Source organism: Maniola hyperantus, chromosome 8 (genome assembly GCF_902806685.2).
Source record: "Maniola hyperantus chromosome 8, iAphHyp1.2, whole genome shotgun sequence".
Classification (NCBI taxonomy): domain Eukaryota; kingdom Metazoa; phylum Arthropoda; class Insecta; order Lepidoptera; family Nymphalidae; genus Maniola; species Maniola hyperantus.
The window spans coordinates 14,261,429-14,288,756 of NC_048543.1; the positions used below are offsets into that span (position 1 = coordinate 14,261,429).

A 27,328-nucleotide genomic window follows, 5' to 3' on the forward strand; every position below is an offset into this window, starting at 1 on the left:
CCTTGAATGGGAAGCTGGAAAAAATCTCTGTTTAGAGATAAGCATTTCCAATGTAACTTAATTTATTACTAAGTACTATGTAACTACAAAATCGGTACATGAAAAATAAAAATAAATAAATAAATACCATTTATACCAATGATAATGAATATAGGTACTGTCGGCCTCAAAATTCAAGTAGCAATTCCGCAATACTTGCATCAAAAACCAGTCGGACCTTTTTTCTATAAAACACTCAGATTACAGATGTGCGAACAACCGAGCCTTGCAGTGCATGCGAATTCGACCATTAATCATCCTAGATCATCATCATGATGATGATGACCTAGGATGGTGTATTTATTTATTTATTTTCTAGGTCTTCTCGTAAATATAGATAGATAGTCTATTAAATAAAGATAATCGAATACTTGTTCCAGATTTTGCAGTAGGTGCATATAGTATAGGTGCAGCTTATATATTTAGATGTATACCTACAGTACATGTGAGGGTTTCTATAAGAGTGCCAGATGCTGTAAATTTACCAGTGAATGCTACTAACTTCACTGCATTGTTTTGTGTCAATTCTACTCCAAGAACTGCTTTAAAACGAGCAGCTAGATTAATAAAATCTGGTAAGGCTTAGGATTATTATTACTTGTTAACTATATCATATAAAGATTGTAGACAAAAAGTCCAAGAACCCAGGACCACCAGACATTCATTCGTTAAAAGTACACCTCACCAATCTATCCCAGATATTTTGTTTCTCGAGAATAAGTAATGTCTGATGATTCTAGGACCTTGTTCTAAACAACGGACGTCTTAACCACTAGGCTATCATGGCTCCTTAAGAATTAGTTAACAAATAAGTATTTTATTTATTTAAAGATTTCACGGCGAGAATAGCAGTTGATACTAAGGAAAACCGGGCAAGGTTCGAAGGAGATACTGAATACGATTTATCTATAACAGCAGGCAATGAGAAGTGCGATGAACAAATTGTGGTCGTGAAGGTATGTACGTACCACAAGAAGAAAAAAATGTACAAATTATACCAGCCCTGTCGATGACATTATCATCGATATGTGTCATTTGATATCATACTAGCTTATGGTCGCGACTTCGTCCGCTTGGACTACACAAATTTCAAACCCCTTAGGGGTTGAATTTTCAAAAATCCTTTCTTAGCGGATGCCTATTGCCTACGTCATAATAGCTATCTGCATGCCAAATTTCAGCCCGATCGGTCCAGCAGTTTGAGCTGTGCGTTTATAGATTAGTCAGTCACCTTTTCCTTTTAAATATTTAAATGATAAAAGAGCTTGGATTTGATCTGCAGCTCGCCCCAGAAAAGTATGGGACCGCAATTACTTTTATACACGGCATAGTATTGTGAACTTATTAAATCTTGGAAAAGAGCAACCGTCAAGTTTCTTCTTGGTAGGAAAATCATTCCGAACAAGTGGTTTGACGATTCAAAACTACTAGTAAAAGTGTAGTTTAATAAAAATATTTCTATTTCTGTTTCATAATTATTAAGGTATGGAAAGATATTTTGGATAAAACAAATTTGCTTACTCGAAAACGATTCAAATTAATATGTCCTGTAATAATTATTTATGTTCAAATAAGCGCTAAATAAAACCAAATCAGAAGAAGTATATGTATATGTAAAAGCAGCCAAGTGCGAGTCAGGCTTGCGCAACAAGGTTCCGTACTACAGTCGTATTTTTTCAACATTTTGCAAACTATGATGCATAAAAATAAATAAAAATCTGTTTTAAATGCACAGATGAAGCCATTTAATATGATACCACACTTGATATAGTTATCTTACTTCGAAAATTTAAAATACTAATTATTAGTTTATGACAACAATTTAATTTTTTTTTGTGTGATCTAACCACAAATTCACAGTGTTCAGATTTTCCCCCTAATGTCTGCTATAAGACCTACCTACCTACCAAATTTCATGATTCTAGGTCAACGGGAAGTAGGTTTCTTGACAGACCGACAGACAGACAGGCAGACACCAAAGTGATCCTATAAGGGTTCCGTTTTTCCTTTTGATGTGTCTAAATCGATGAAAAGATATTACATTCATAATCTGCTTTGTTTCCAGCCGACGGCCGATTTATCAAAGCCAATTTCGATAAAATTCAATTTGGAAGATAATGGGTCTCTCGAAGGTAGGAAAAATGTTTTCTCACTATTTTAGAGCAAACTAGATGATGCCCGCGACTTCGTCCGCGTGGATTTAGGTTTTAAAAAACCCGTGAGAACTCTTTAATTTTCCGGGATAAAAAGTAGCCTATGTACTACGTGTACTATGTACTAGCCCCGGGATGTATGCTAACTCTGTACCAAATTTCATCAAAATCGGTTGAGTTGTTGGGCTTGAAAAGACAGACACACTTTCGCATTTATAATATTAGTATGGATGTGATAAAAACTTTGTTATTGTAGTAATTTTGTACTTACCTTTGACCTTATAAAACAAACAATTTCATAAAACATTTTATAAAACAAAGTCACTTCTGGCCACCGCGCCTGCCTTGTGTAAACGCTTATATTTTTTAAACTACGTTACGGATTTTAATGCGGTTTTCATCAATATATGGAGTAATTGAAAAGGAAAATTACTAAGTACATAAAATATTGTTTTGTGATTTGTTGAAACATGACGATAATTGTTCAAGATATTGGAAGAAATCAAGCCGACTGAGAGCTTTTATTTAAATTTGAAAATACTGTTTTTCTTTTGAAATATAACAAAATAACCACTCTGACACTACATTAGTGTCTACTGCACCCGTGCGAAGCCAGGGCTGGTCGCTAGTAATTTTACAAAAATAATAAATTGCTTATTTTGTAGAAAGTAAAGATTTTCCATCATATGGAGCAAGAGTATCGGCAGACTCAGTTTTAGAGACGTCGTTCGATATTCAACTAAGAAGAGACTGCGGTGATGATCTCATCTGTAAGCCACTGTTGAAAATGTTTTTGGAACCCCTAAATATGAGTAGGTAAGAAAAAAACTTCCGTCTCTAATATAATATTTACAAAAAAAAAAATTATAACCTTACCAAAATAAATATCTTGACTGTTTCAATTTCAGAGTGTACATACCAGGAACAGATGACAGACTTGGATTTAAAGTCTCCGTAATAAATGAAGCAGAGCCATCGTACGGAGCTAAAGTTCATCTCACACTACCATCGCCGCCTAAAAGACTTCCAAGCGAATGTTCCTTAGAAGAACTGGTAGTAACTTGTCATTTGCCAGCACCATTGGCAAGATCTGAGTCTGTTGAATGGGAGATAGAATTGGAGTATACATATAGAGATAGTGTGGCAAAAGTGTTGAATGTTGTCGCAACACTTGAAGATCCATTATATGATGAGTCAGACATAGGTCCAACGAGCCATGATAAAAAACTTTCGATTTATATTAGACCAGAAGCCAAATTTTCTATTAGTGGGTATGTAAATACATGTTTTATTAAATAAACAGTTTTTACAATTATTCTTATAATAGGGTCTTGGCCTGTTTTATGTATCTAAGCCTATTGCTAAAATACTGCTAAAAAGATTTTCCTGCAGATTTTTTTTTTTTTTATGTTAAAAAATATCTGTCGTTTGTCGCCTTGTGACGATATACTTAGATCGCCTTCCGTACAGCGTGACGTAAAAAAATAAATAAAAACCATGCTTTTTTTAAATGAAAATATTACAATCTTATCTAATTTATATTTTAATAATGAATTCAGCCCCATAAACTACCGCTATACAAAACATCACATCATTTTATTACTCATTTTATTTAGTACCAGGTAGACATGTGTCCGCTATAGCTTAACTTAACTGAAAACCGCTGCCGTGCCTATAGCGTACCATAGCGTTATTGTCGTAGCTAGCAACGGTTTTCAGCTAACATCTATGACGAACCACCTGACAACGCAACGCTGCCAACTGGCAACTGACAATGCATTGTTTGGTTTTTTGGTTACTAGAAACGCAATACACGCCTAATAAATAATGATAATAACGCCTTCTCTTTCTTTCTTTCACTGAAAGCTGAGAAGGAGCGGTTATTGGCTACCGGCTTAGTAACTAAGAACTTGGTAAACCAAAGCCGACCTTATCTCTATTACGCTAAGGCTTAACTGCACAAGTACTTGTCCATTACACTTTGATCTATCAAACTTAATACAGTTAGCCTTAGAGTAATAGAGATAAGGTCCTCTTTGGTTTATCAATCTTCGTGAAATGTTTTTGGTTAACTGGACTGTGGCAAACTATTCGTGCAGGCGTCCACTATAGTTTGACGTATGTCAATGATCAAATTAAACTTTGCTGCTATGAACTTAAGGTTGTGATTACTTCACGATATTCATGAAAGTCAAACTGGTTTTATTTTAGTGAATATGCGCGCGCTAGCTATACAGACGGTATTGATACGGCAGCTAGCTTAGTTACTACTACGGAAACCGCTGCGCGTTGCGCATATTAAATTAGTTGAAACACAACTTTGATACCGATATTCGACAACGGTTATCAATATCGGTATTGAAACTAAATAACTGTTGATTAACCGTTGACATAAATAGCCAATAACGCCCATCTTTAGTACCAAGACCCTATTGTTTATATTCAGAACAACGTGACTGAAAATGTTTATACGTTTATGAATTATATTTTTTATCAATGTTAATTTGTATTCGGCAATTAGATATTGAGATATGTTGTGGCCGTATGGTAATAATTAAATGCGGCAACGGTGGAAGATGTTTACTGAGAGCCGGCTTATGATCTACTCCCGCTTATGGACTAACAATACTAATAAAGAAATCTTACATACTATTGTCTTAATCGTATTGCTTAACTACCTAACCTACATAATTTTGCATCACCTCTCTTTCAATCCGATGTGCAGGCAACCTAATTCGATATATTGAGGAGTTGCATTTTTATGTTACTTAAACTGACAATTCGTACATATTACAACTCCCCTGAAAATGTATGCGGTTACCCCTCCCCTTAAAAGAAAAAAAATGTTAGACGCTACATCGAATCAGAAGAAAAGATGATGACAATCACAAAAATAAAATCTAATGCTAAATAAAATTAAAATTATGTAAGGAAACATTTTTTTTAGTTACTTCCTGTGCTTAAAAAGTGCAATTTATCTTATCTCTTACTTCGTATGGGCATACTTTTAACCTTACTTATATAAATATAAAAATTGTAATCTATTAAGTGCACAGTCAAGGATTTAACTTTTACAAAAGTTTCGAAAAATCTCATCATAATAAAATAATCTCAAAATAGCATCATAGGTATTAGATATGTATAAGTTGAGGTATCGATTTCACAAATCGACTTCAAAAGATTCTTTGACCTATCAAATCGTCGTCATCATAAGTATACAGCTGTCGTATAGCATCGTCGTAAGACGGTAAATATAAGGTTTCTATTCTATAACCCATAATAATACCTATTATTGAGTAAACATCTCAGGTATTTATATTTCCTGGACAGTCAAAATAAACCTCTCCTAGTCTTCATCTACCTTTCAAGTTACTTCTTCACATAATACAAATAAATAAACAAATAAACAAATCAACAAACGCGGCGCGTACTCTCTCCTAATAAATATTTAACATAACATGCTTGCGAGCATTTTTCATAACACTTATAATCTTCATCAAACTTATTTCTTTCAATAAGTATTTCAATAACATTCAACTTTTCATAAAAATTCTAGGTCTTTCACTAACACCAGCGCGGTAGATAATGATCAAGAGTCTAGACAAATATATAGTTGAATGAGGAGGTACTAAATATGCGCAAAACATCGCGTCCAAATAAATAAATAATAATCATCTTCCTACGTCAGTATGTCTCAATCCCAAAATAAATATTGTATATTTTATACCTATAGCACTTCTACAGCCGAAGGGTGATCAAGCCTTTGGTTTGCAGAGTCCTAATTTGTCAAAGCCGAATAAAGTCTTAAATCGTCAAAACAAGCACGAAACTAGACGAAAAACGTCTGTAAGGAAAAAATTCACCTTATTTCATATTCATTTCCTTGTATTTGCAAATTGCATCTCGAGCAAAACCATTGTCTCGTATAACAATACAAAATGTTCGGGTACGCGTGTGTCGTTGACCACGCGATGACACCGTTATAATTCTCTGAATTATTATATTTCGATTTTAACACCGAATATTTACGAAAGAAGTAAGTATCTACTTATTCATTTATTAATTATTATCTATTATTTGTTTAAACTATCCTACACACTATATAAAATCTTACAAATTAAGCACGAACGGAATTTATTAGTAGATAGTGGAGCAAGTATTATTTATTATTAAAAAACCAATATTCACCTAACCTACGTACAAAATTAAATTATCTATCCAAAAAAAAAAATTTACAATACCTACACATTCTACCTATTTGCCCATTACGAGAGATAAATTGCACTTACTTTAACTGTTAGCGACGCATTTCAATAGTCAATTTCGTGACCGCCGTGTAGTCGCCGTCGTCATCAGGACTGGTTTTGGTCATCAGGTCCGGAGGTCTGGAGTCTGCGCCTCTTCTTTACTGCATCTTAATGGGCCGGGAAAACCCTGGACTCCTCGAACTGGGCCGGGAATACCCTGGACACCTCCTAGTTGTGGCCGGGATAACCCTGGACGCACGATGATGCTGGGCCGATCAATGAAGCTTGAGATTGTCTTCTGTTCATAAGCGATTCATTTTTGAACTTATTTCTTGATGTTAGTGTTTTTTGATTTTTAATACAGGACGTGGAATTATTTTCTTCTTTTTGTTCTAATTGAGTCTTGAATCTTGATAATATTCTTTTGAAAATTGTGTAGTCTTCATCTTGATCTGTGCCCAGCCGGTGCACGCACTTAGATTAGGCATGCACCGACTGGCAAGGGTCGCCATGAGATATGTTGTGGCCGTATGGTAATAATTAAATGCGGCAACGGTGGAAGATGTTTACTGAGAGCCGGCTTATGATCTACTCCCGCTTATGGACTAACAATACTAATAAAGAAATCTTACATACTATTGTCTTAATCGTATTGCTTAACTACCTAACCTACATAATTTTGCATCACCTCTCTTTCAATCCGATGTGCAGGCAACCTAATTCGATATATTGAGGAGTTGCATTTTTATGTTACTTAAACTGACAATTCGTACATATTACAATATAGCAATTTACAAAAGGAAATATATTATAAGTCAATGGGTTTTATGATTTAACTAGCTTATGCTCGCGACTTCGTCCGCGTGGACTACATAAATTTCAACCCCCTATTTCACGCCCTGAGAGGATGAATTTTCAAAAATCCCTTCTTAGCGGATGCCTGCGTCATAATAGCTATCTGCATGCCAAATTTCAGTCCGATCCGTCCAGTAGTTTGAGCCGTGCGTTGATAGATCAGTCAGTCAGTCACCTTTTCCTTTTATATTTAGATGTCAGAACAATAAAGATTCGGGGAGGAAAAATCAAGTAAATTACACATATATTTCTTATTACAAAATACGAAACCTGCTCTGCTGAAAGTTTTCAATTTTGTTTGGTTTAACTTATAAAGAATAGGATTTTTAAAAGCATGATAGAAAGTAATGGCCAAGTAGATGACGAAATCGCAAGCCTACGTGAATAAAGTGTTGTTTACTTTGCAGGAAAGCATTGCCAAACGCGACCATTATAGTGACGAGGGAAAAATTAAATGAGGCGAGCAACGTGACCCTCGTACATTACTATGAGGTAATATTGTGCACATTTTTTCCTTTAACTTACTTGTTTTTGAATTATGACTGGCCTTTTACCTTCTACTACATTTCAGTAATATTTGAGTAAGTACACAAATACAGAAGAGTTTTAGTTCCACGAGAAGTATATTTCAGTTTGTATTTCTTTGTTTGTATGTACGTTAATTGGTTTGTCATGCCTCGTAGTCGTAACACGATTAGAGGTGCTCTCACAAGGGAGGTTCCTGTCACCAAACTTATTCAGAGGTTATTCTCATCATTTTACAAATTCCACTAACTTTGGTGGGTAAGACTTGGCGGTTAGAACCACCAGACTCGACTTAAAGCCAGCCTTACTTTATGATTGCTATTACTAAGCCTCCGCTGTCCGTCTGCATGTCTGTCAGCAGAACGTATCTCATGGAGCCGTAATAGGTTGTGAGTTGAGATTTTCACAGAACGTGTATTTTTGTTGCCGCTATAATGAACTAATTAAACTTTCAAAAGGTCCACCATGCTAATTAAAATAAATTAAAATTACATAATCTTGTACGATGGTAGGTACGGAATCCTTCGTGTGCTAGTCCAAATCGCACTTGCCCTGTTTTTTTGGACAATATAATTCCAGGCAACTCTTGGGCTAACAGCGCTACCCGGTAATACACATATAATATGTATATAATGGAAATGTTTTTTTTGTAAAAACAAATTTTATTTTCTGATTTTTCATTTTATTTTTCTGATTATAATCTTATGATAATAAAAAATTTAACTTTATATCGAGCTGATTGAAGTCTGAGACGAAGTAATTGAAAAATTTTACCAACTAAGTACAAAGTTTGTTTATTATAATGGACATCTAATTTAAAAAGTTGTAAACGATTTCCATGACTGTATAATTTTTTACTCATTATTTGTTTATAAGAAAGAGGAAAATTTATTATTTTGCTATATTGTAGTTTAAAAAAAGCAGTGATTTTTTTTATAGAGATAGCTAGCAAACGAGCAGGCAGGTCACATGATGTTAAGTGATTACCGCCGTCCATGAACATTTGCAGCACCAGAAGAACTGCCGATGCGTTGCTGGCCTTTCGGGAATTTGTTGGTCCGCCCCTTGAATAACCCCAAATTGTAATCTAGTGGGTACTCCTTGTCTGGGATCGGTGGTTCAATCCCGACCACACACCTCTAACAACCTTTGAAGCAATTAGATATCACCTGCTTTAATGATGAAGGAAATCATCGTGTGGAAATCTGCATACTTGAGAGTTCTCCATAATGTTCTCAACTGTGAAGTATGCCAATTTACACTTGGTGGACCGTAGCCCTTTTCTTTCTGAGAGGAGACCTATGCTCAGAAGTGGGCCAGTGATGTGAACAGATAACGATGATGATGATTATACCTACTGTTAGCTAGTTAATAGCTTATGTCCGCGACTTCATCCGCGTGGACTTCTTAAATTTCAAACCCCCATTTAACCCACTTAGGGGTGGAATTTCGAAAAATCCTTTCTTAATGAATACCTACTATTTACGTAGAATACACCCTCCAAATTTCAAGTCTCTAGGACCATCTGTTTAGGCTGTGCGTTGATATATATGTCAGTCAGTCAGTCAGGACTTTGAATTTTATATAGATTTGTATTTTATAGGTAACCAACTTCGGTCCTTCGGATTGGTTTCGGTTCGCGGTTCAAGTTATTTTTCCTGAAAAGGTAAGTTAACGTTTTCTTTCAACAAAAAAAAAAACGGGCCGAATTTAGAATCACCTCCTTTTTGGAAGTCGGTTTAAAAAAACAAATCTTGCATAATTTTTAGGGTGCAATACCTCAAAAGGAAAAGGAACCCTTGTAGAATAATATCTATTATAAAATAAGGTACTTTTTTATTAATATTTTTAATGAAAATATTACAATAAAACTTAAAGCTAGCCGTATCTAATTACTACATAAATCATGGCCGCGTGTAATGGTGCCAAGAATACTGGCTGCATTTCTACGCTGGACAGCCAGGCTGATCCGTTGCGCAAAAAATTAGTCAGCCCTTCTGTCACTAGATAATCGCGGTGAAATATCTCGTAATTTTTTATTTTGAGGGTATCTATTTCTTTTCTTATTTGTTTCATTTTTCAGATGAACTTATCAAGTCAGATCGAAGGATGTCAGTTAGGTGTAGGTCAGGAGCTAGAATGTACCTGGGACTTGCCAGCACATGTTTCCTTGCCCGTCGTTCTACCACTGCGGTTCGATATGGGTTTACATGGTAAATATAAATTTGTTTTAGGTATTTAGATAAGTAGATAAATAAACATTTTATATTTTGTACACGAAAACATTCACATCATCTAATCGTCAAAGAATAGTAAATTTTTTGAATAGAAAGGTTTCTCTTCTATTCCATTCCATTATTTGAACATTTTAATTTGATTATTTTTTAAAGATAATTTTAAACTTTTATTTGTTGAATTATAACAGTATTAAATATAATATAGTATATACTAAAAAACTTAAATCTAAATTAAAACTAAAATAAATTAAATTAAATCTAAAACCTCATCGAGACTACCACAGCGAGGCATTGTACCCAAGTTGCTGGCCATTATTTTAATTCTAATTCATAATATTCTATTCTTCACTTTAGAGACATTATTATGTAACATAATATCTATTTCTCTTTTACTCATGATCGTTGTATTATAAGACAACCTAAAGATTTTTTTTTTTGACCATGTAAATCATTTAATCTGTCTTTACATAATTAATTAGTACTACTTCAACTTCACATTACTTTAAACCTCTTAAAAATTTAAACTAAAACTAAAACCTTAAAAAATATAATATTATAACTAAAATATATTATTAAAAGGCAAGGTTCCGAAGATACTGGCAGCGTTCCCCTTTGAATAGCTAGGCTAATTATTTGTCCGAGGTAGCTGCCAGCTCTTCGGTCTCCTGTGATGTCGACTAACCTTTTTGCTATTTCCTTAAAAAGGCTAAAGATTGTTGTTTAATTTACCAATAATAATAATCAATTTTCAGGTCATTTTCTCTATGAGAATAATACTTTCAACGTTACAACAACAATTCTGTTACTTCAGGAAGGACAAAATATGTATGTGTTTTATTTTTTAGTTTTTATTTGCTAACTATATTTAATTATTTTGAAGTTCTTTTTTATTTCGTTTGTAAAAAAATCATTTCCCTTATTCTGTTCTGATTATGGTTTATTTTTTGATTCATTAACGATTTTTTCAGAACTGGATCCATATCTACTATATTAATATTGGAACCGGCAGCTCCTATCTGGCCATATATCGTTGGAGGCGTCACCGGCTTTCTTTTACTGTTAGTTATGATATCAATATTTTACAAAGTGAGTATATTGTACAAGTCTGATTAACCACGTTTTTCACTTTTTCCCTTAAACAATTTTCACAAATTACTATTTTTCTTCCTTTTCGCACCTATACCCAGTCCATTTTTCCTTAGTTCGCTTAAAAGATAAACAGCAGAAACCTTCTCAGAGAAACGCATATGAGCGACGCTTTTTGCCGACCCTTTAGACCTGGAGTTTTTCAATCTATCATGATTTCACCCATTTTCACTCTATCATGCCTTCACCATTTTTCACTCTTTTTCACTCTATCATCATTTCACCCTTTATCACTCTATCATGATTTCACCCTTTTTCACTCTATCATGATTTCATTGTCAATTCGCGATAGCACAGTCCTATAGGTATGGACCGTGTACTGCGCCTATTACGCATTTCAGCGAGAAGGTACTTTGTTTACCTTTTAAGTATGTAAAGTAAGGAAAACTTAGTATAACTTACTTTGTTTTTGTGCATCCCAAGTGTAACTTAGCGAGAATGTTTATGATAAATTGCCCGTTAGATTGTTTTTCACTTGTGAAAAATTAAGTTTATCACTACCCCTATTACAAATGTGAAAGTGTGTTTGTTTGTTGGTTTGTTGGTTTGTCCTTCAATCACTTCTCAGTTTAGTTTAGAACATAATTAGTCACTTAGTTAATTACGAAAATAATTCGTAATAACTAAGTAGAGTTTGTGATAAAAAATAATTGTTTATTCATTCTTTTAGTTTGGATTCTTCTCAAGAAATCGTCCAGGCAACTTCAAGAAGCTCGAAGAACATGAAACGACCGAAGACGCGAGTTCCTCTGGTGCTACTGACGAAGACGCCAGGACTGTTGCTACTGCAGACGCGGCCGGCAGCTCTGATGCTGAGGAACCTTCTTTTATCAATGAGACCTCGTCATTGGAATTGTTAGCGCATGACTAATGAAATATGAATTTTAAAGTAATATGTTCTAGTCGAAGATTACAGCTGGGCTGGGCAGCATTTGGAAAATTGCGTCAAGTCTTCAATTCGTCGATACCCCAAAGACGAAAGTCTTTAATGAGTGTGTCCTACCTGTGATCACGTATGGCGCTGAGATGTGGACACTGATAGTAGGCCTTGTCTACAAATTCAAAGTCGCTCAGCGTACTATGGAACGAGCGGTGTCTCTCTGAGGGACAAAATCCGCAACGAGGAAATCCGTCGGAGAACCAAAGTGACTGACATAGCACAACGAATTAGCCAGCTGAAGTGGCAGTGGGCAGGCCACGTCTGCCGCAGAACCGATGGCCGCTGGGGCAGACGTGTTCTGGAGTGGAGACCGCGTATCGGCAAGCGCAGTGTGGGACGACCTCCAACCCGCTGGACTGACGACCTTAAGAAGGTAGCGGGAAGTGGGTGGATGAGGAAGGTGGAGGATCGTGTGTGGTGGCGCGCTCTAGGGAAGGCCTATGTCCAGCAGTGGATGCAAACAGGATTGATTGATTGATTGATGTTCTAGTCAGGAGGGCGATTGTATTCCTCAAATTGACCGCTATAGTGTAAAGCCTGAAATAAATTACCAGTCAATAAAATTATCAGCTTGTGCCCGCGACTTCACACGCGTGGACCACCCACTTTTTGGATTTTTGAAAATTCAGCTATTAAGGGGGTGCAATAGGGGTTTCGAAATTTGTGTAGTCCACGCGGACGAAGTCGCGAGCATAAGCTAGTAAATGTATAAAGGAATGGTTGAATTTAAAATTAAGACTGAACATGATACAGATAATTAATATTATTAAGTACCTAACAACTAAGGTAATTTTACTGTGATAATTTCTAATAGATCATAATAATTATTAAATTGGAAAAATATAATAATTATTATTTCTACATATATAAATGTAATGAGTTATTTTTTACTTGTAACATATTATATTATTCGAATTTAAGTAGATTAAAGTATTTTTTTTACTTTTGTATTTTTATTTACTCTACTTTTGCGCAAGGGGTCCCACACTCCCATCGCATACTCTTACTCCTACTCTACTTTGTAGCTCGAGTCAAGCATTTACGTGCTACGGAGCCCAAGATACTAAATAGGGATTTACTCGAGCGTCGTGGAGACCTATTTTATTGTGAAGATTAGGTGCTAATAAGAAAAAAGTTTATATGATGTAACCCCTTTCACTGGCGGAGAGAGCGCGTACAGGTTTTCAAAAATGTAAAAAAAAACACAAAGAATTACTCGAGCGCTTTAAATATCAATGGTATATAATGCGCCCCATGTGTTTTTTTTATCGCAAAAATATTTATCTGCTGGTTTGCATGGTAGGGGTGGTCGTACGAAGGTGTAAAAGGGGGCGCTCCATCTTAGACTTTAGACAACGCAACCAAAAGTCACTGCCGATTTTGAAACTTTGTGACTCTCCCATTTCCTTAGGTCACACTTTTTGTCAGATCAACGAAATGCACACTTTTCTGCATCTAATTAACTTACCTTGTCTTAATCTGACGCGCTCGAGTAAATCCCAAAATCCCCTCTTGGGCTCCCCTACCATTAGCAAGTATTTTTGCTTGACGCGACGTTTGGACAATATTCGAGAAATGAGAAATAAGAGAGGTGCCGTTTGCTAGCTCAAGCTGCTTGACGGGCGTATCAAGTTACTTGATCAAGCAAAACAAAAGTACGTGCTTAACGTCAAACCGCTTTACCGTCTCGGATGCCCTTTTTGGTGGTAATCTCTCAGGCATGCAGGTTTCCTCGTGATGTTTTCCTTCACCGCCACACTCTGTGTCATAGGAATTCACTGATAGGCACTCATCGGCAATTAATAATACAAATTGCATTGTCTCATTTTAGAACTAAATAATACTCATTAAAATAAAATAATGACTCATTTAACGAAAAATTTGCTGAAAATAGTGATCCAGGAAAAATAGCTCGTATTTAATAAAGGCTTATTAATAATATTGCCATTAAAATTGTATATAAAATAACAACAGCCGTTTCAGTCATCAAACAGACATTGAGTTTTCTGGATGAGGATTTTATATTTAGAGAAGATCATAAAAGTGTTTCTTTATGTCAAATAAATCATAACTTTATACAATTTTAATAACTTTAAAATGATGTGTAATGTTCTGTGCATTATTTTGTTCGTAAATATTTTGTTTTGTGAGTGCTCAAATATATTTCACGAGAATTCTAAGATATTTTATCATCCGGATAAAGATTCGGGTTATTTTGGTTATAGTGTAGTTTTAACTAAACAGAGGTAGGTATGTTTTTTAGTAAATTGTGATTTGTTAAGAAGAGTGTCCTTCGAAAGCTTCTATACTTACTTTCGAAGAGGAAGATTTTTGTTTGATATAGCGCTACGTAGCTGCGTAGGTAGGCCCTATGTAGTTCTCTACCTACTTAGGGCTATTTCAAACAAAAATCTAGTCCTCAACTCAACTCAACAGACAACAAACTCCAAACCCCACGTGACTGCACAAAATTCTATGTGAAATCTTTTACAGAATATATTGTACAACTGTGGAATGCTCCGCCCAAAAATATTCGGAATTCGAAATCCTTGCCCATATTTAAAAATCGTCTTAAAGAACTATACTTATCGATGCCATAATAGTTAATTTATTCGTTTTTTATCATAGGTATAATATGTATGTCTGTTATAATATATGTAGGTATGTTACTTTATAGGTATGTTATTTATATATGTTATATTACTATTATGGATCGTATATATATTGATATTTATAATAGTTATGTATATGTATGATAGTTATGTATGTATTACTGAAATAGTTAGGTACTTATTAATTAATTATATTATATAATATTATACTAGGTACTTCATTTCTCTGTATTGCGTGTAAGTACTATCCAACACACCTAGTTTCTCCTTTCACCAAAGGTTGCCTGGTAGAGATTGCTGTGAGCAATAAGGCCGCCTTTGCGTACAATTATTTTTTTAGTTTTAGTTTCTTTGTCATGTTATGTAATATTTTTTGTGTGCAATAAAGTATTTCTATCTATCTATCTATATCTATCATATTAAGTTTTTTAGGGTTCCGTACCTCAAAAGGAAAAACGGAACCCTTATAGGATCACTTTGTTGTCTGCCTGTCTGCCTGTCTGTCTGTCTGTCTGTCTGTCTGTCTGCCTGTCTGTCTGTCTGTCCGTCTGTGTGTCAAGAAACCTACAGGGTACTTCCCGTGGACCTAGAATCATGAAATTTGGCAGGTAGGTACATCTTATAGCTGACATTTGGGGAAAAATCTGAAAACCGTGAATTTAGGGTTAGATCATACAAGAAAAAATTAAATTGTGGTCATGAACTAATAATTAGTATTTTCAACTTTGGAAATGAGTGACTATATCAAGTGGGGTATCATATAAAAGGTCTTCACCTGTACATTCTAAAACAGATTTTTATTTATTTTTAAGCATCATAGTTTTTGAATTATCGTGCAAAATGTCTAAAAATACGACTGTATTACGGAACCCTCGTCGCGCGAGCCTGACTCGCACTTGGCCGGTTTTTTATATATAGAGATGTCTAACTTTATAGACACCTCTTTTATTAAAATAATTATCTTGTTCATAGGTTGATCGTCGGTGCGCCAAAAGCACAAAGCAGGTTAAACTGGAGGATATCACCAGGAGAAGTGTTCAAGTGTTCCGTACAAGATTTGAATAGTTACCACAATGTATCTTGTCTGCTTATAGGAGTGGGTGGAGAAAGTAAGCGTTTACTTCTGAATGGTTGTATTTTGACACGAAAGGTTTTTAAAATATTGTGACAAGGTTTTTTTGGCTTTTTCAGTCGAAGACAAAACCTTCCGGAGGTCTTCTGGGCGGAAATACTTATTTGAAGATGACATGTGGTTTGGAGCCACGCTTAGCGCCATGCCTAATGGAGCTCTGTTTGTAAGAAAATATATTTCTGCATTGTCTTGCTCATTGTAGTTAGTTCACACAGAGATTAGTGGTTCATATATTATTAGTACTTATGTAGCAGTTATTTGAAAGTATGTACCTATATTATAATTAATTGTATTACACACCACCTGCAGTCTGTATTTCCTCATATTTTCCTATTCTTAAGGTTGCCTGATATATGATTAGTTAAAGAAGAAAGGTTATAATTTGTATTGATACTAGTTAAATATAAAATTATATTCTTTAAAAAAATAACAATTCGATTATTGCAGATCTGTGCACCACGCTGGAACGATATAAATTTTGCTCAAAACGGAATGTGTTACATGCTGTCGGCGAGAAAGGGACAGGAATACCTGCCTTTATCGGATCCCAGTAAGAATTGAACTTTTTAAACCATTCAATAAAAATAAAAAAAAATAAAAAAAAAAAAAAAAATTAATACCACCAAGACAAGCCAAACTAAAGGACGGGGCGCTACGTATCTTTTCTCGAAGCGTTTCGTCATATTTTCGAACAGTCATAGCTTCGGTCTGGATGACGCTAGAAACCTGAAATTTTCATGATAAGGTATCCTCAGCAAATTTATTAAACACACTATGTATCAATTATCTAGCTTTTATGGTTTCAGATTTATTGATACCTGAAATACATCGATTTCGTGACTCACTGATAATCATCATAATTCAAAATCCCTAATCAAAAATTCTAGTTTACTTACTTATCAGAAATCCTAGAAGACTGAAGTTTGGTATATAATTGCATAGGAAACAACAGGGAAATCATCAAGAAATTGGAAAGCACAAGCACAGGTCTCATGGGCAGCACAAATCGAAGCTCAGTAAGAGGCTTGACTCTACTAAAGATCTCATAACTTTTTTAAAAAGAAGGCATTACGAACTTGTGATGCTTGGCAACCAAATTTACATGAAATGTTTTTGGTTGGATTAATTTGACAATTTAGCGAACCTTACCTATTCCATCATCCCCATCATATTATTATGGTGTATAGGTATGGTATACGGGACGGGCACGGGACTCACAAATTTTATCTTTAATTTCTGATGCCCGCAGCTTATTCCGTGTGGATGCAGGTATTAAAAAAACTCATGGGACCGATATTCCGGGACAAAAAGTACCTAGTCTTAGATTCCATTGTCCTTGCATTTCATGTAAAAAACCGGCCAAGTGTGAGTCAGGCTCGCGCAACGAGGGTTCCGTACTCCAGTCGTATTTTTTCGACATTTTGCAATATAACTCAAAAACTATGATGCATAAAAATAAATAAAAATCTGTTTTAGAATGCACAGGCGAAGCTCTTTTATATGATAGCCCACTTGATATAGTTATCTTACTTCTAAAATTGAAAATACTAATTATTAGTTTATGACCACAATTTATTTTTGTGTGATGTAACCACAAATTCATGGTTTTCAGATTTTTCTCTTAATACCAGCTATAAGACCCACCTACCTGCCAAATTTCATGATTCTAAGTCAACGGGAAGTACCCTCTAGGTCTCTTTACAGACAGACAGACAGACAACAAAGTGATCCTATAAGGGTTCCGTTTTTCCTTTTGAGGTACGGAACCCTAAAAATCACGTCGATCTGTTCCTCTGTTGCGGCGTGATTGAAGCACAAACCAACAAAGAAACACGTTTTGGCATATTTTATAATATGGGTAGTGTATATATTACGTTTGTGACTTATAGTGCAAAGTAGTTTTTGAGAAATTCTGCTGCGCGATTGCGGGAGAATGACAGCTACAATGTCACGATCGCAATCATCTCTGATGGGTTAACGCTCGCTTACTATTGGCTACAATGCATTGTTACAACAAGAATTGCACAAATTCAGCCAATCAGAACAATTGAGGTTGTAATACAGGTTTCTCATAAATACCCGTTTCAGAAAATAGCTATTTCCAGAGCGACGGTAGTCGACGAGAGTACATGGAATTTGGTACCAATATTTGGTACTACGGTGACGGACAAGCCGGCTTTTCAGTCAAAGCGTCTGAAACTGGCGTTGTCCTCGGCGCACCTGGCCTATTGGAAGGAACAGGTAACTAAAATATCCAGCAGGAAATATTGCACATAGAACTTTAGAAAGAGATGACGGTTTCGTAGAGCGCGGCGTTGTCTCTGTCGTTGAGACGGACGAAACGTCACATAGGCATGGGTAACAGAGACATCACTCTAGGAAGGCCGGGGGTTTGATCCCGGACACGTACCACTAACTTTTCAGAGCTATGGATGTTTTTAAATTCATTAAATATCACTTGCTTTAACGGTGAAGGAAAACATCGTGAGGAAACCTGCATGCCTGAGATGCATGCATGACCTGCATGTAGGGTTGCCAGGTCGCCAAATCTAATAGCCGGACAGACCAGCCAGTTTGGCCGGACATTTGGGTAGAAAGGCCGGACACACTAAATTATTGAGGATTTTGTGTCTTAGTATTAATAGGTACGACAAAAAAATTGTAAGTAAAATCAAGCTTTTTTATTATTGTCATAAATCTTGCTGTCAGGCGGCACTGCCGCCTGCAGGAGCGACCGACAGTCGACTCGCCTGCGCTCGGCCACTTTGCGAAATGTAAAAAGCCTAACAAAGGCCGGACACCGTTTATTTTGGCCGGACACGCAATCAAAAAACCAACCTATGTCCGGCTTTATGCGGACGCCTGGCTACCCTACCTGCATGTCTGCCAATCAGCATTATAACAGCATGGCAGATTATAGCCTAAGCCCTTCTCACACCTAAACCTAACCTAAAACTTTCTCTAGGTCACAACGCGTAGAAGTTATCGAGAGATTTAATCATTTGCAAGTAGGTAATTATACGCAATTTTTTTAATTTTGAAATGTGTTAATTGATTTCGCTTCAGGTGGCGTTGTTGAGTACCGGCCAATCTACAAAAACTTCAAGAATTCCTACTTGAGCGAGCCGATAATCGTTAATCCATATTACACCAAAGAACTAGGTCCTGATGGCTACTTAGGTATTTTAATGATACCTACTATTAGATACTAGGTGATGCCCGCGACTTCATGTTTAGGTTTTAAAAATCCCATGGGAGTTCAATGAATTTCCGGTAAAATGTAGGGGGCTTATGTCCGTTCTCTGGGATGTAAGCTATAATATTACTAAACTAGCTGATGCCCGCGACTTCGTTCGCGTGGAATTAGGTTTTTTAAAAATCCCGTGGGAACTCTTTGAATTTTTGGGATTAAAAGTAGCCTATATGTTACTGTCCAGGTATTTTTCTATACCCATGCAAAAAATCACGTCAATCCGTTGCACCGTTGCGACGTGATTGAAGGACAAACCAACAAACCAACAAACCAACAAACAAACAAACACACTTTCGCATTTATAATAAGGGTACTGATTTAGATTTCTTTAGACAAAACACTAAGTACAATAAAATTAAACATTGATAATTCCTTCCATAGAGGTTCCTTCTTGAAACATTTTTATAGGTTACAGCGTTGAATCCGGTGTATTTCAAAGAAATGGAAAAACTCTAATCGTTGCCGGGGCACCGAAATCACATTTTCGATATGGCCAGGTAAGTAACAAAAATTACTTATACAGGTAAACCGCTGTAAGCTTGACCCTTCTGATCGACTGAGGGACGCGGGGCTGGAGCGCGCTCGGCGCTCAACCAATCAGTTAGAAATTTTGACAGTGGGTTGAGGAGGTTAAATTATGGGATGAAAGTTTGGAGGAAAGTCTGATATTTTTAAGTTATCTCCATAAAAATTGGTAATGGTCGGTTACAAATACAAAAATACATGTTTCATGATTTTAAGAAATTCTGTCATATGAACATACCAGAAGTGAATTTAAATATTAATCACGACGCGCACAGGATTATCGAGAGTTATACTTTTTAACTTAACTGCAATATTTACTTGATTAGGGCCAAATTGCTATTGCGACCACTCAATCAAAATGGCGATCTAAACACAAAAAGCATTTAATAGTCGGTCGAGTCTCGCATCGGAACGAGACTAGTTTAAAAATCACCAACCACCCGTATTTATACAATCGACTCAACATGGCTGCCTCGCAACGCGACTTCTATTTTAAGAGGCGCCAAACATCGCAATAGTGGTATCCACCAATAATATTTCTGGTACCAAATTTCACGAAAATGAAATAAATTTGACAATTCAATCAATTATAAACTGGCTTGACAATAATAATCTTCAAATAAACCTATCTAAAACCAAATATGTTCAATTTAATAAAAATCTACCCACCCCATTAGACATAAATTATAATGACATTAATTTAGAATCGGTGAAAGCAATCAAGTTTCTAGGAATATACGTGGATACAAATCTGACATGGAATGAACAAATTTGTAAAGTTTCTGAAAAAATCAATAAATTTTGCTTTGTTCTTAGACGGCTTAAAAATATAGTAGATATCAAAACCAGTCTAGAAGTATATCACGCGTACGTAGCCTCTAATCTTAGATATGGTCTGATGTTCTGGGGAAATGGGAGTAACGTAAATAGAGCTTTCATTGCCCAAAAGAAATGCGTCCGAGCGATGTGTGGAGCCGCACCAACGGATACTTGCAAACCACTTTTTAAGAAGCTTAACTTGTTAACTCTGCCATGTTTATATTTATTTGATATTTGTGTCTTCATTAAGAAGCATAATAATCTTTTTACTAAAGCGTATGATGTTTGCTCTTATCCTACAAGAAATCCTAATAGATTAGTTTTTAATTGTGTCCCTAGAACGGCCTTGTTTATGAAAAATTTCACTGGAATGTGCATTAAAGTATTCAATAAATTGCCAAATCACATCAAGTCCTTACCGCTGGGACCATTTAAAAAAAAACTGTATGAATGGCTGACCGCAAAAACATTTTATTCCGTTAAAGAATTTTTTGAATACAAGGAATAAAATATTATACAATTTATACTTATGTAGTAATAATAATAGTAATCTTAAGGTAATTTAATTAGAGTTGACTTGATGTGATTATATTATATTGACTATTTTTTAATTTTATTATTTCTTGGTTAATATATTACAGGTAGATAATTATTATGTGACAGGTGATATTATATTATATTATGTGATATGTGACTGTTGAACATTATAATTCTAAAAAAAAAAGTTAAAAAAAATAGCTTATTAATAATAGATAATAAGAAAATAAATTTTGCATGCCCACTGTATGGCGGATTGTAGCTGTAAATAAACCACTGTAACACCATCATTGTACCTGCAATCGTGCAAATAAATGATTTGATTTGATTTTGATAAAATACAAATGCGATATACCATGGATGTGGCTGGTAAATTATAAAGATTCGAGCTGTTCCATTACAAGCGAATGCTCCTAGTCAGTAATAATTTGAACTTTTCCAGGTACTTATCTTCGAGCCATCAATAAAAGAAAACAGTCCTCTAAACATTAAATATAAAGTGGTGGGCGACCAGCTCGGCTCCTACTTCGGCGCGACGTTGTGCTGTACTGACATCAATGGCGATGGAATGGTTGACCTCTTAGTGGGAGCCCCTAACTACGTGAGGAAGGATGGGATATTGCACTATGATCAAGGGGCTGTGTTTGTTTACTTGACAAATACACAGGTAGGTTCAAAAAATCGACCTCAACTCTCAAACAGAGAATTCCGGAGGATAATTTTCTTTGAGATTGTAGGTAACTACAAATTCACGGTTTTCGGCATTTTCCCTTTACTATAAGATATGCTACCTGCCTTTCATGATGCTAGGTTAACGGTTTTACCCTTTAAGTTCCAATTCCCTTGACGGATCTTGATAGACAGACTGACAGACAACGAAGTAATCCCATAAGGGTTCCTTTCTTTGAAGATATGGAACCCAAAAATGACAAAAAGTTGGTGCACAATGAACCATTAATGATGGAATCAAGCTAGATAGATATCATGACAGACTATGCTCACTGCAGAGCACGGGTCTGGTCTCAGAGTGAGAAGTATTGCGGTCCCCCACCTCAATTTTTTTGTATCAGTGTAAGCACCTCCGTAAGCAATTTCACCCGCACCACCTGGGCACACGAGTAGATCTGTGACGGGTGTCTGGTGCAGTTCGACCGTCCGTTGTGCTAGAACCTTTTTTTCCACGCACATGCAAACTGTGGAATCAACTCCCATCGGCGGTGTTCCCACTAGATTACAACAGGTTATTCAAGGGGCGGACCAACAAATTCCTGAAAGGTCGGCAACGCATCGGCAAATCCTCTGGTGTTGCAAATTTTCATGCTTGCTATTTCTATTTTTTTTTAAGTGAAGGTACAACTTAGAAAATAAAAAGAGTCATCAAAAACTAAAGTATTTCTATTTTGTTTTGTTTTAGGGTATAAAATTTAGGTTAGATGCAGCAAGTTATGTGTCCGGTAGTGGGGCGAGTGGAGCCCGTTTTGGTAGTTCTATCGCTGATTTGGGAGACATTGACGGCGATGGATTTAATGGTAATAATTAGAATTGAACACTATACAATGCGCTGGGCTAATTGACCGCTCGGCATGTCTGGAATCATCATCATCACCCATCGTCGGCTCACTACAGAGCACGGGTCTCCTCTCAGAGTGAGAAGGGTTTTGGCCTACCACGCTGGTCATGTGCTGCGGATTGCTAGACTTCACACACCTTTGAGAACATTATGGAGTACTCTCAAGCATTCAGGTTTCCTCACGATGTTTTCCTTCACCGTTAAAGCAAGTGATATTTAATTAATTAAAAGTTAAAACGCACATAACTCCGAAAAGTTAGAGGCGCGTGCCCGGGATCGAACCCCCGACCTCCGATTGGAAGGCGGACGTCCTAACCACTAGGCTATCACAGCTAGCAGGATATGTGGAATATTTGCTCAAAATTATTAATAAACTAGCTTATGCTCGCGACTTCGTCCGCGTGAACTACACAAATTTCAAACCCCTATTTACACCCCTAGGGGTTGAATTTTTCAAAAATCCTTTCTTAGCGGATGCCTACGTCGTAATAGCTATTTGCATGTCAGCCCGATCCATCCAGTAGTTTGAGCTGTGCGTTGATAGATCAGTCAGTCAGTCACCTTTTCCTTTTTATATTTAGATAACTTTAAACTAGAGGTCTGCTCCCTATTATTTTGTTTTTACAAGATTTTTTTTTTTTGTAGAGATGCCGGAGTTGCTACACTATTTTTGCAGATATGTTTGAGCGTACCATAGACTCAAAGATTTTGCATGTTGTAGATATTGCCATAGGAGCTCCATGGGAAGACAAAGGGAAAGGAGCTGTATACATATACAGGGGGGGTAAGAAAGGTCTAACCAAGCAATATGACCAGAGAATCGTGGTTGCAGAATCGAAAACCTTTGGCTACTCTATATCAAAAGGAATAGATCTGGACGAAAATAACTGTAATGGTGAGAATTTTGGTTTTTATTTTTCTTAGTATCGGTTACCATATTTTATGTATCTATATTCATTATCATCATCATTAGGTTTATTATCCATTCTTCCATACTAATATTGTAAATGCAAAAGTGTGTCTGTCTGTCTGTCTGTCCAATCCGTTCAACCAATGTTGACGAAATTTGGTATAAAGATGGCTTAAGATGGTGTATTTATTTATTTTCTAGTCTTCTCGTAAATATAGATAACTAGCTGATGCCCGCGACTTCATCCGCGTGGGTTTCGGTTTTTGAAAATCCCGTGGGAACTTTTTAATTTTCCGGTATAAAAAGTGGTCTATGTCCTTCCCCGAGATATAAGCTAACTCTGTGCCAAATTTTAACAAAATCGGTTGAACGGTTGGGCCGTGAAAAGCTATGCAGACAGACAGACAGACACACTTTCGCATTTACAATATTAGTATAGAAGTATGGATAATAAATCTATGTCACTCTCAAAGTCTTTGCTATGCCCATGCAAAAAATCACGTCGATCCGTTGCTCCCTTGCGACGTGATTGAAGGACAAACCAACAAACCAACAAACAAACACACTTTCGCATTTATAATAGGGTTAGTGATTATAATAGGGTAGCATCGATGTATAAGTGATATTCTAGTAAACAAGTATAGATAATCGAATCGAGTATTTACCTATTGTTATGCTTTTAAACCCCATACTTGTTCCAGACTTTGCAGTAGGTGCATATAGTATAGGAGCAGCTTATATATTTAGATGTATACCTACAGTACATGTGAAGGTTTCTATAAGAGTGCCAGATGCTGTAAATTTACCAGTAAATGCTACTAACTTCACTGCATTGTTTTGTGCCAATTCTACTCCAAGAACTGCTTTAAAACGAGCAGCTAGAATAATAAAATCTGGTAAGGCTTAAGATTATTATTACTTGTTAATAAAACCACATAAAGATCGTTGACAAAATAGTCCGGCCTAGCTTGCCTAGGCGCCTACCTCATAGGCGCCCCTCTAACAGCCATATTAAGAATTTTACTAACTGACTTCGAAAGAACGAGAATTTACGCACTAATCCGATCCAGGGTCCGAATCCAAGCTATTCAGTGGACATCTTTGACATTTCTACGTCTTATTATGTCTGATGATTTTAATCTGAGGTAGGTACATCCGAGATATTCTCATGGATAAAGAAGAAAACTCATCGGATGACACCACTCTATCCCACACATTTTCTTACTCAGAAAATAAGTAACGTCTGATGATTCTAGGACTTTGTTCTAAACGACAGACGTCTTAACCACTAGGCTATCATGGCTCCTTAAGAATTAGTTAACAAATATTTTATTACAGATTTCACGGCGAGAATAACAGTTGATACTAAGGAAAACCGGGTAGGGTTTAAAGGAGACACTGAATACGATTTATCTATAACAGCAGGCAAAGAGAAGTGCGATGAACGAATTGTTGTCATGAAGGTATGTTTAAACAGGAAGAAGAATAGAAATTATACCAGCCTTATCGATAACGTATCATCGTCATCATCATCATCATCAACCGATAGACGTCCACACGCCACGGTCTTGCACCGCCTGAATCCAGCGGCTCCCTGCGACTCGTCTGATGTCGTCCGTCTACCTAGTGGGCGTTCTTCCAAGGCTGCGTCTTCCAGTGCGAGGTTGCCATTCCAGCACCTTGAGACCCTATCGGTTTTACGAACTATGTGCCCTGAACATTGCGACTTCAGCTTCGCAACCCGTTGAGCTATGTCGATTACTCTAGTTCTCCTACGGATCTCCTCATTTCCGATTTGATCACGTAGAGAAACTCCAACCATAGCTCTCTCCATCGCCCGCTGAGTGACTCTGAGCTTTCTTATGAGGCCCATAGTAAGCGACCATGTCTCGGATCCATATGTCATCACTGGCAACACGCACTGTTCGAAGTATACATTCATAATCTGCTTTATTTCCAGCCAGCGGCCGATTTATCAAAGCCAATTTCGATAAAATTCAATTTGGAATATAATGGTTTTCTCGAAGGTAGGAAATTTTTTTCTCACTATTTTACAGCCCCTTAAAAATAGATTTAGACTAAGAAGATAGAAACTGTGATAAATTTTCTGTTGTTGAGGTAATTTTATGCTAAAATCTTCTTTGGAAATCACATCAAATTGTGTATAACTCTTATTTTGATTTTCCTTTAACTTTTTCATTTTTGTTATATTTGTTATTTTGACTTAATTAAATAAGGAAAAAAAACGCATTATGGTGTAGAATTGTTGCAAATGTGTGGTTTTACAATATATACTTTCTGACGTGCAATACATAGTTCTTTAACTCTATGTTCTAAGTTCTAACATTTAAAATAAATTGTGGCTTATTATGTCATCGTCTACTACGGTGTCTTAGAAGGGTCAAGGGTTAAAGCCATAGTCTGTCACGCAGGCCTAGTGCGGATTGGCAGACTCTCTCATATCAATGCTTTTATCATCTTTGAGTACTTCACTGACAGACAGATAGCTATTATGACGTAGCCGTATGCATCCGCTAAGAAAGGATTTTTGAAAATTCAACCCCTAAGGGGGTGAAATAGGAGTTTGAAATTTGTGTAGTCCACACGGACGAAGTCGCGAGCATAAGCTAGTAATATAGATATTATAGATATTAAATATTTTGTAGAAAGTAAATATTTTCCATCATATGGAGCAAGAGTATCGGCAGACTCAGTTTTAAAAACGTCATTCGCTATTCAACTAAGAAGAGACTGCGGTGAAGATCTCATCTGTAAGCCACTGTTGAAAATGTTTTTGGATCCCCTAAATACAAGTAGGTAAGAAAAATAAACTTCCCTGGTAGATTGTAAATTGACAACGTCAACATTTACGAAAAATAGCAATGAACATAGATTAATTATTGGTCTCGCTCCGCTCTACAGCAATGAATAATAAAACACCTAATGTTATAATCAATAAACTAACATACACCTTTACACCTAATGTTATAAGCAATAAACTAACATACATTACAACTCTAAATTGGTTATCAGGGCTGAGTTCATACAAAAATGCCCATGGTCATTTTATGGATTTATTCGATGAATGAATGTTCTACTTTCTCTATGAGCCTCCCGAGAAAATAAAATATCTTGCCTGTTTCAATTTCAGAGTGTACATACCAGGAACAGATGACAGACTTGGATTTAAAGTCTCCGTAATAAATGAAGCAGAACCATCGTACGGAGCTAAAGTTCATCTCACACTACCATCGCCGCCTAAAAGACTTCCAAGCGAATGTTCCTTAGAAGAACTGGTAGTAACTTGTCATTTGCCAGCACCATTGGCAAGATCTGAGTCTGTTGAATGGGAGATGGAATTGGAGTATACATATAGAGATAGTGAACCAAAAGAGTTGCATGTTATTGCCATACTTGAAAACCCATTATATGATGGGACATACATAGGTCCATGGAGCCAACACAAAAATCTGTCGATTTATATTAGACCAGAAGCCAAACTTTCTATTAGTGGGTATGCAAATATGTACAATGTACATGTTTTATAAAAAAAACAGTTTTTACTATTCTTATAATTATTCTCAAACACCGAATTTTTTCTTATAATATAAAATAACGTGACTGAAAATGTTTGCTCGTTGGCGTTTCGAAAATGTTTTATATTTTTTATAAAAATGTTATAGATACTGGCAAAAATATAGTACATCGACCTTTAGAATGAGAGTTCGACTTTCTCTCGAAATGAGAGGTCTCAACGACAGAGACAACGCTCTACGAAACCGCTATCTCCTTCTTAAGGTTGAACAGTACGCGGCAGAAAATAATGCA

The 27,328-nt window shown here is 36.2% G+C and overlaps 3 protein-coding genes across 5 annotated transcripts in view; all 3 read left to right on the forward strand.

Moving 5' to 3' along the window:
- Positions 1–27,328, forward strand: part of LOC117984751 (integrin alpha-9-like) — a 41,216-nt gene that overhangs the window by 9,134 nt on the left and 4,754 nt on the right. Inside the window, exons 11-21 of one of the 3 annotated variants that reach the window (XM_034971391.2) lie at positions 420–614; positions 871–995; positions 2,105–2,171; positions 2,858–3,008; positions 3,101–3,463; positions 7,702–7,786; positions 9,423–9,485; positions 9,903–10,032; positions 10,809–10,881; positions 11,025–11,142; positions 11,873–13,084. In XM_034971391.2, coding sequence (XP_034827282.1) covers positions 420–614; positions 871–995; positions 2,105–2,171; positions 2,858–3,008; positions 3,101–3,463; positions 7,702–7,786; positions 9,423–9,485; positions 9,903–10,032; positions 10,809–10,881; positions 11,025–11,142; positions 11,873–12,073 — 1,571 coding nt within the window. In that variant the 3' untranslated portion in view covers positions 12,074–13,084. Of the gene's footprint in view, positions 1–419; positions 615–870; positions 996–2,104; positions 2,172–2,857; positions 3,009–3,100; positions 3,464–7,701; positions 7,787–9,422; positions 9,486–9,902; positions 10,033–10,808; positions 10,882–11,024; positions 11,143–11,872; positions 13,085–15,726; positions 15,864–15,945; positions 16,050–27,328 lie in introns of those variants that run through there. The other 2 variants (XM_069500118.1, XM_069500117.1) reach the window with 2 other exon arrangements.
- On the forward strand, positions 15,982–19,780 carry LOC138402646 (integrin alpha-5-like). Its single transcript, XM_069500153.1, has 5 exons — positions 15,982–16,049; positions 16,334–16,436; positions 17,975–18,127; positions 18,953–19,066; positions 19,548–19,780. The coding sequence occupies exons 1-5, from the start codon at positions 16,002–16,004 to the stop codon at positions 19,664–19,666; spliced, it is 537 nt and encodes a 178-aa protein (XP_069356254.1). The 5' UTR covers positions 15,982–16,001; the 3' UTR covers positions 19,667–19,780.
- Positions 20,576–26,825, forward strand: LOC117984595 (integrin alpha-4-like). The gene is made up of 9 exons (XM_069500246.1): positions 20,576–20,581; positions 21,463–21,687; positions 22,435–22,549; positions 23,312–23,485; positions 24,202–24,396; positions 24,839–24,963; positions 25,461–25,527; positions 26,167–26,313; positions 26,652–26,825. The coding sequence occupies exons 1-9, from the start codon at positions 20,576–20,578 to the stop codon at positions 26,699–26,701; spliced, it is 1,104 nt and encodes a 367-aa protein (XP_069356347.1). The 3' UTR covers positions 26,702–26,825.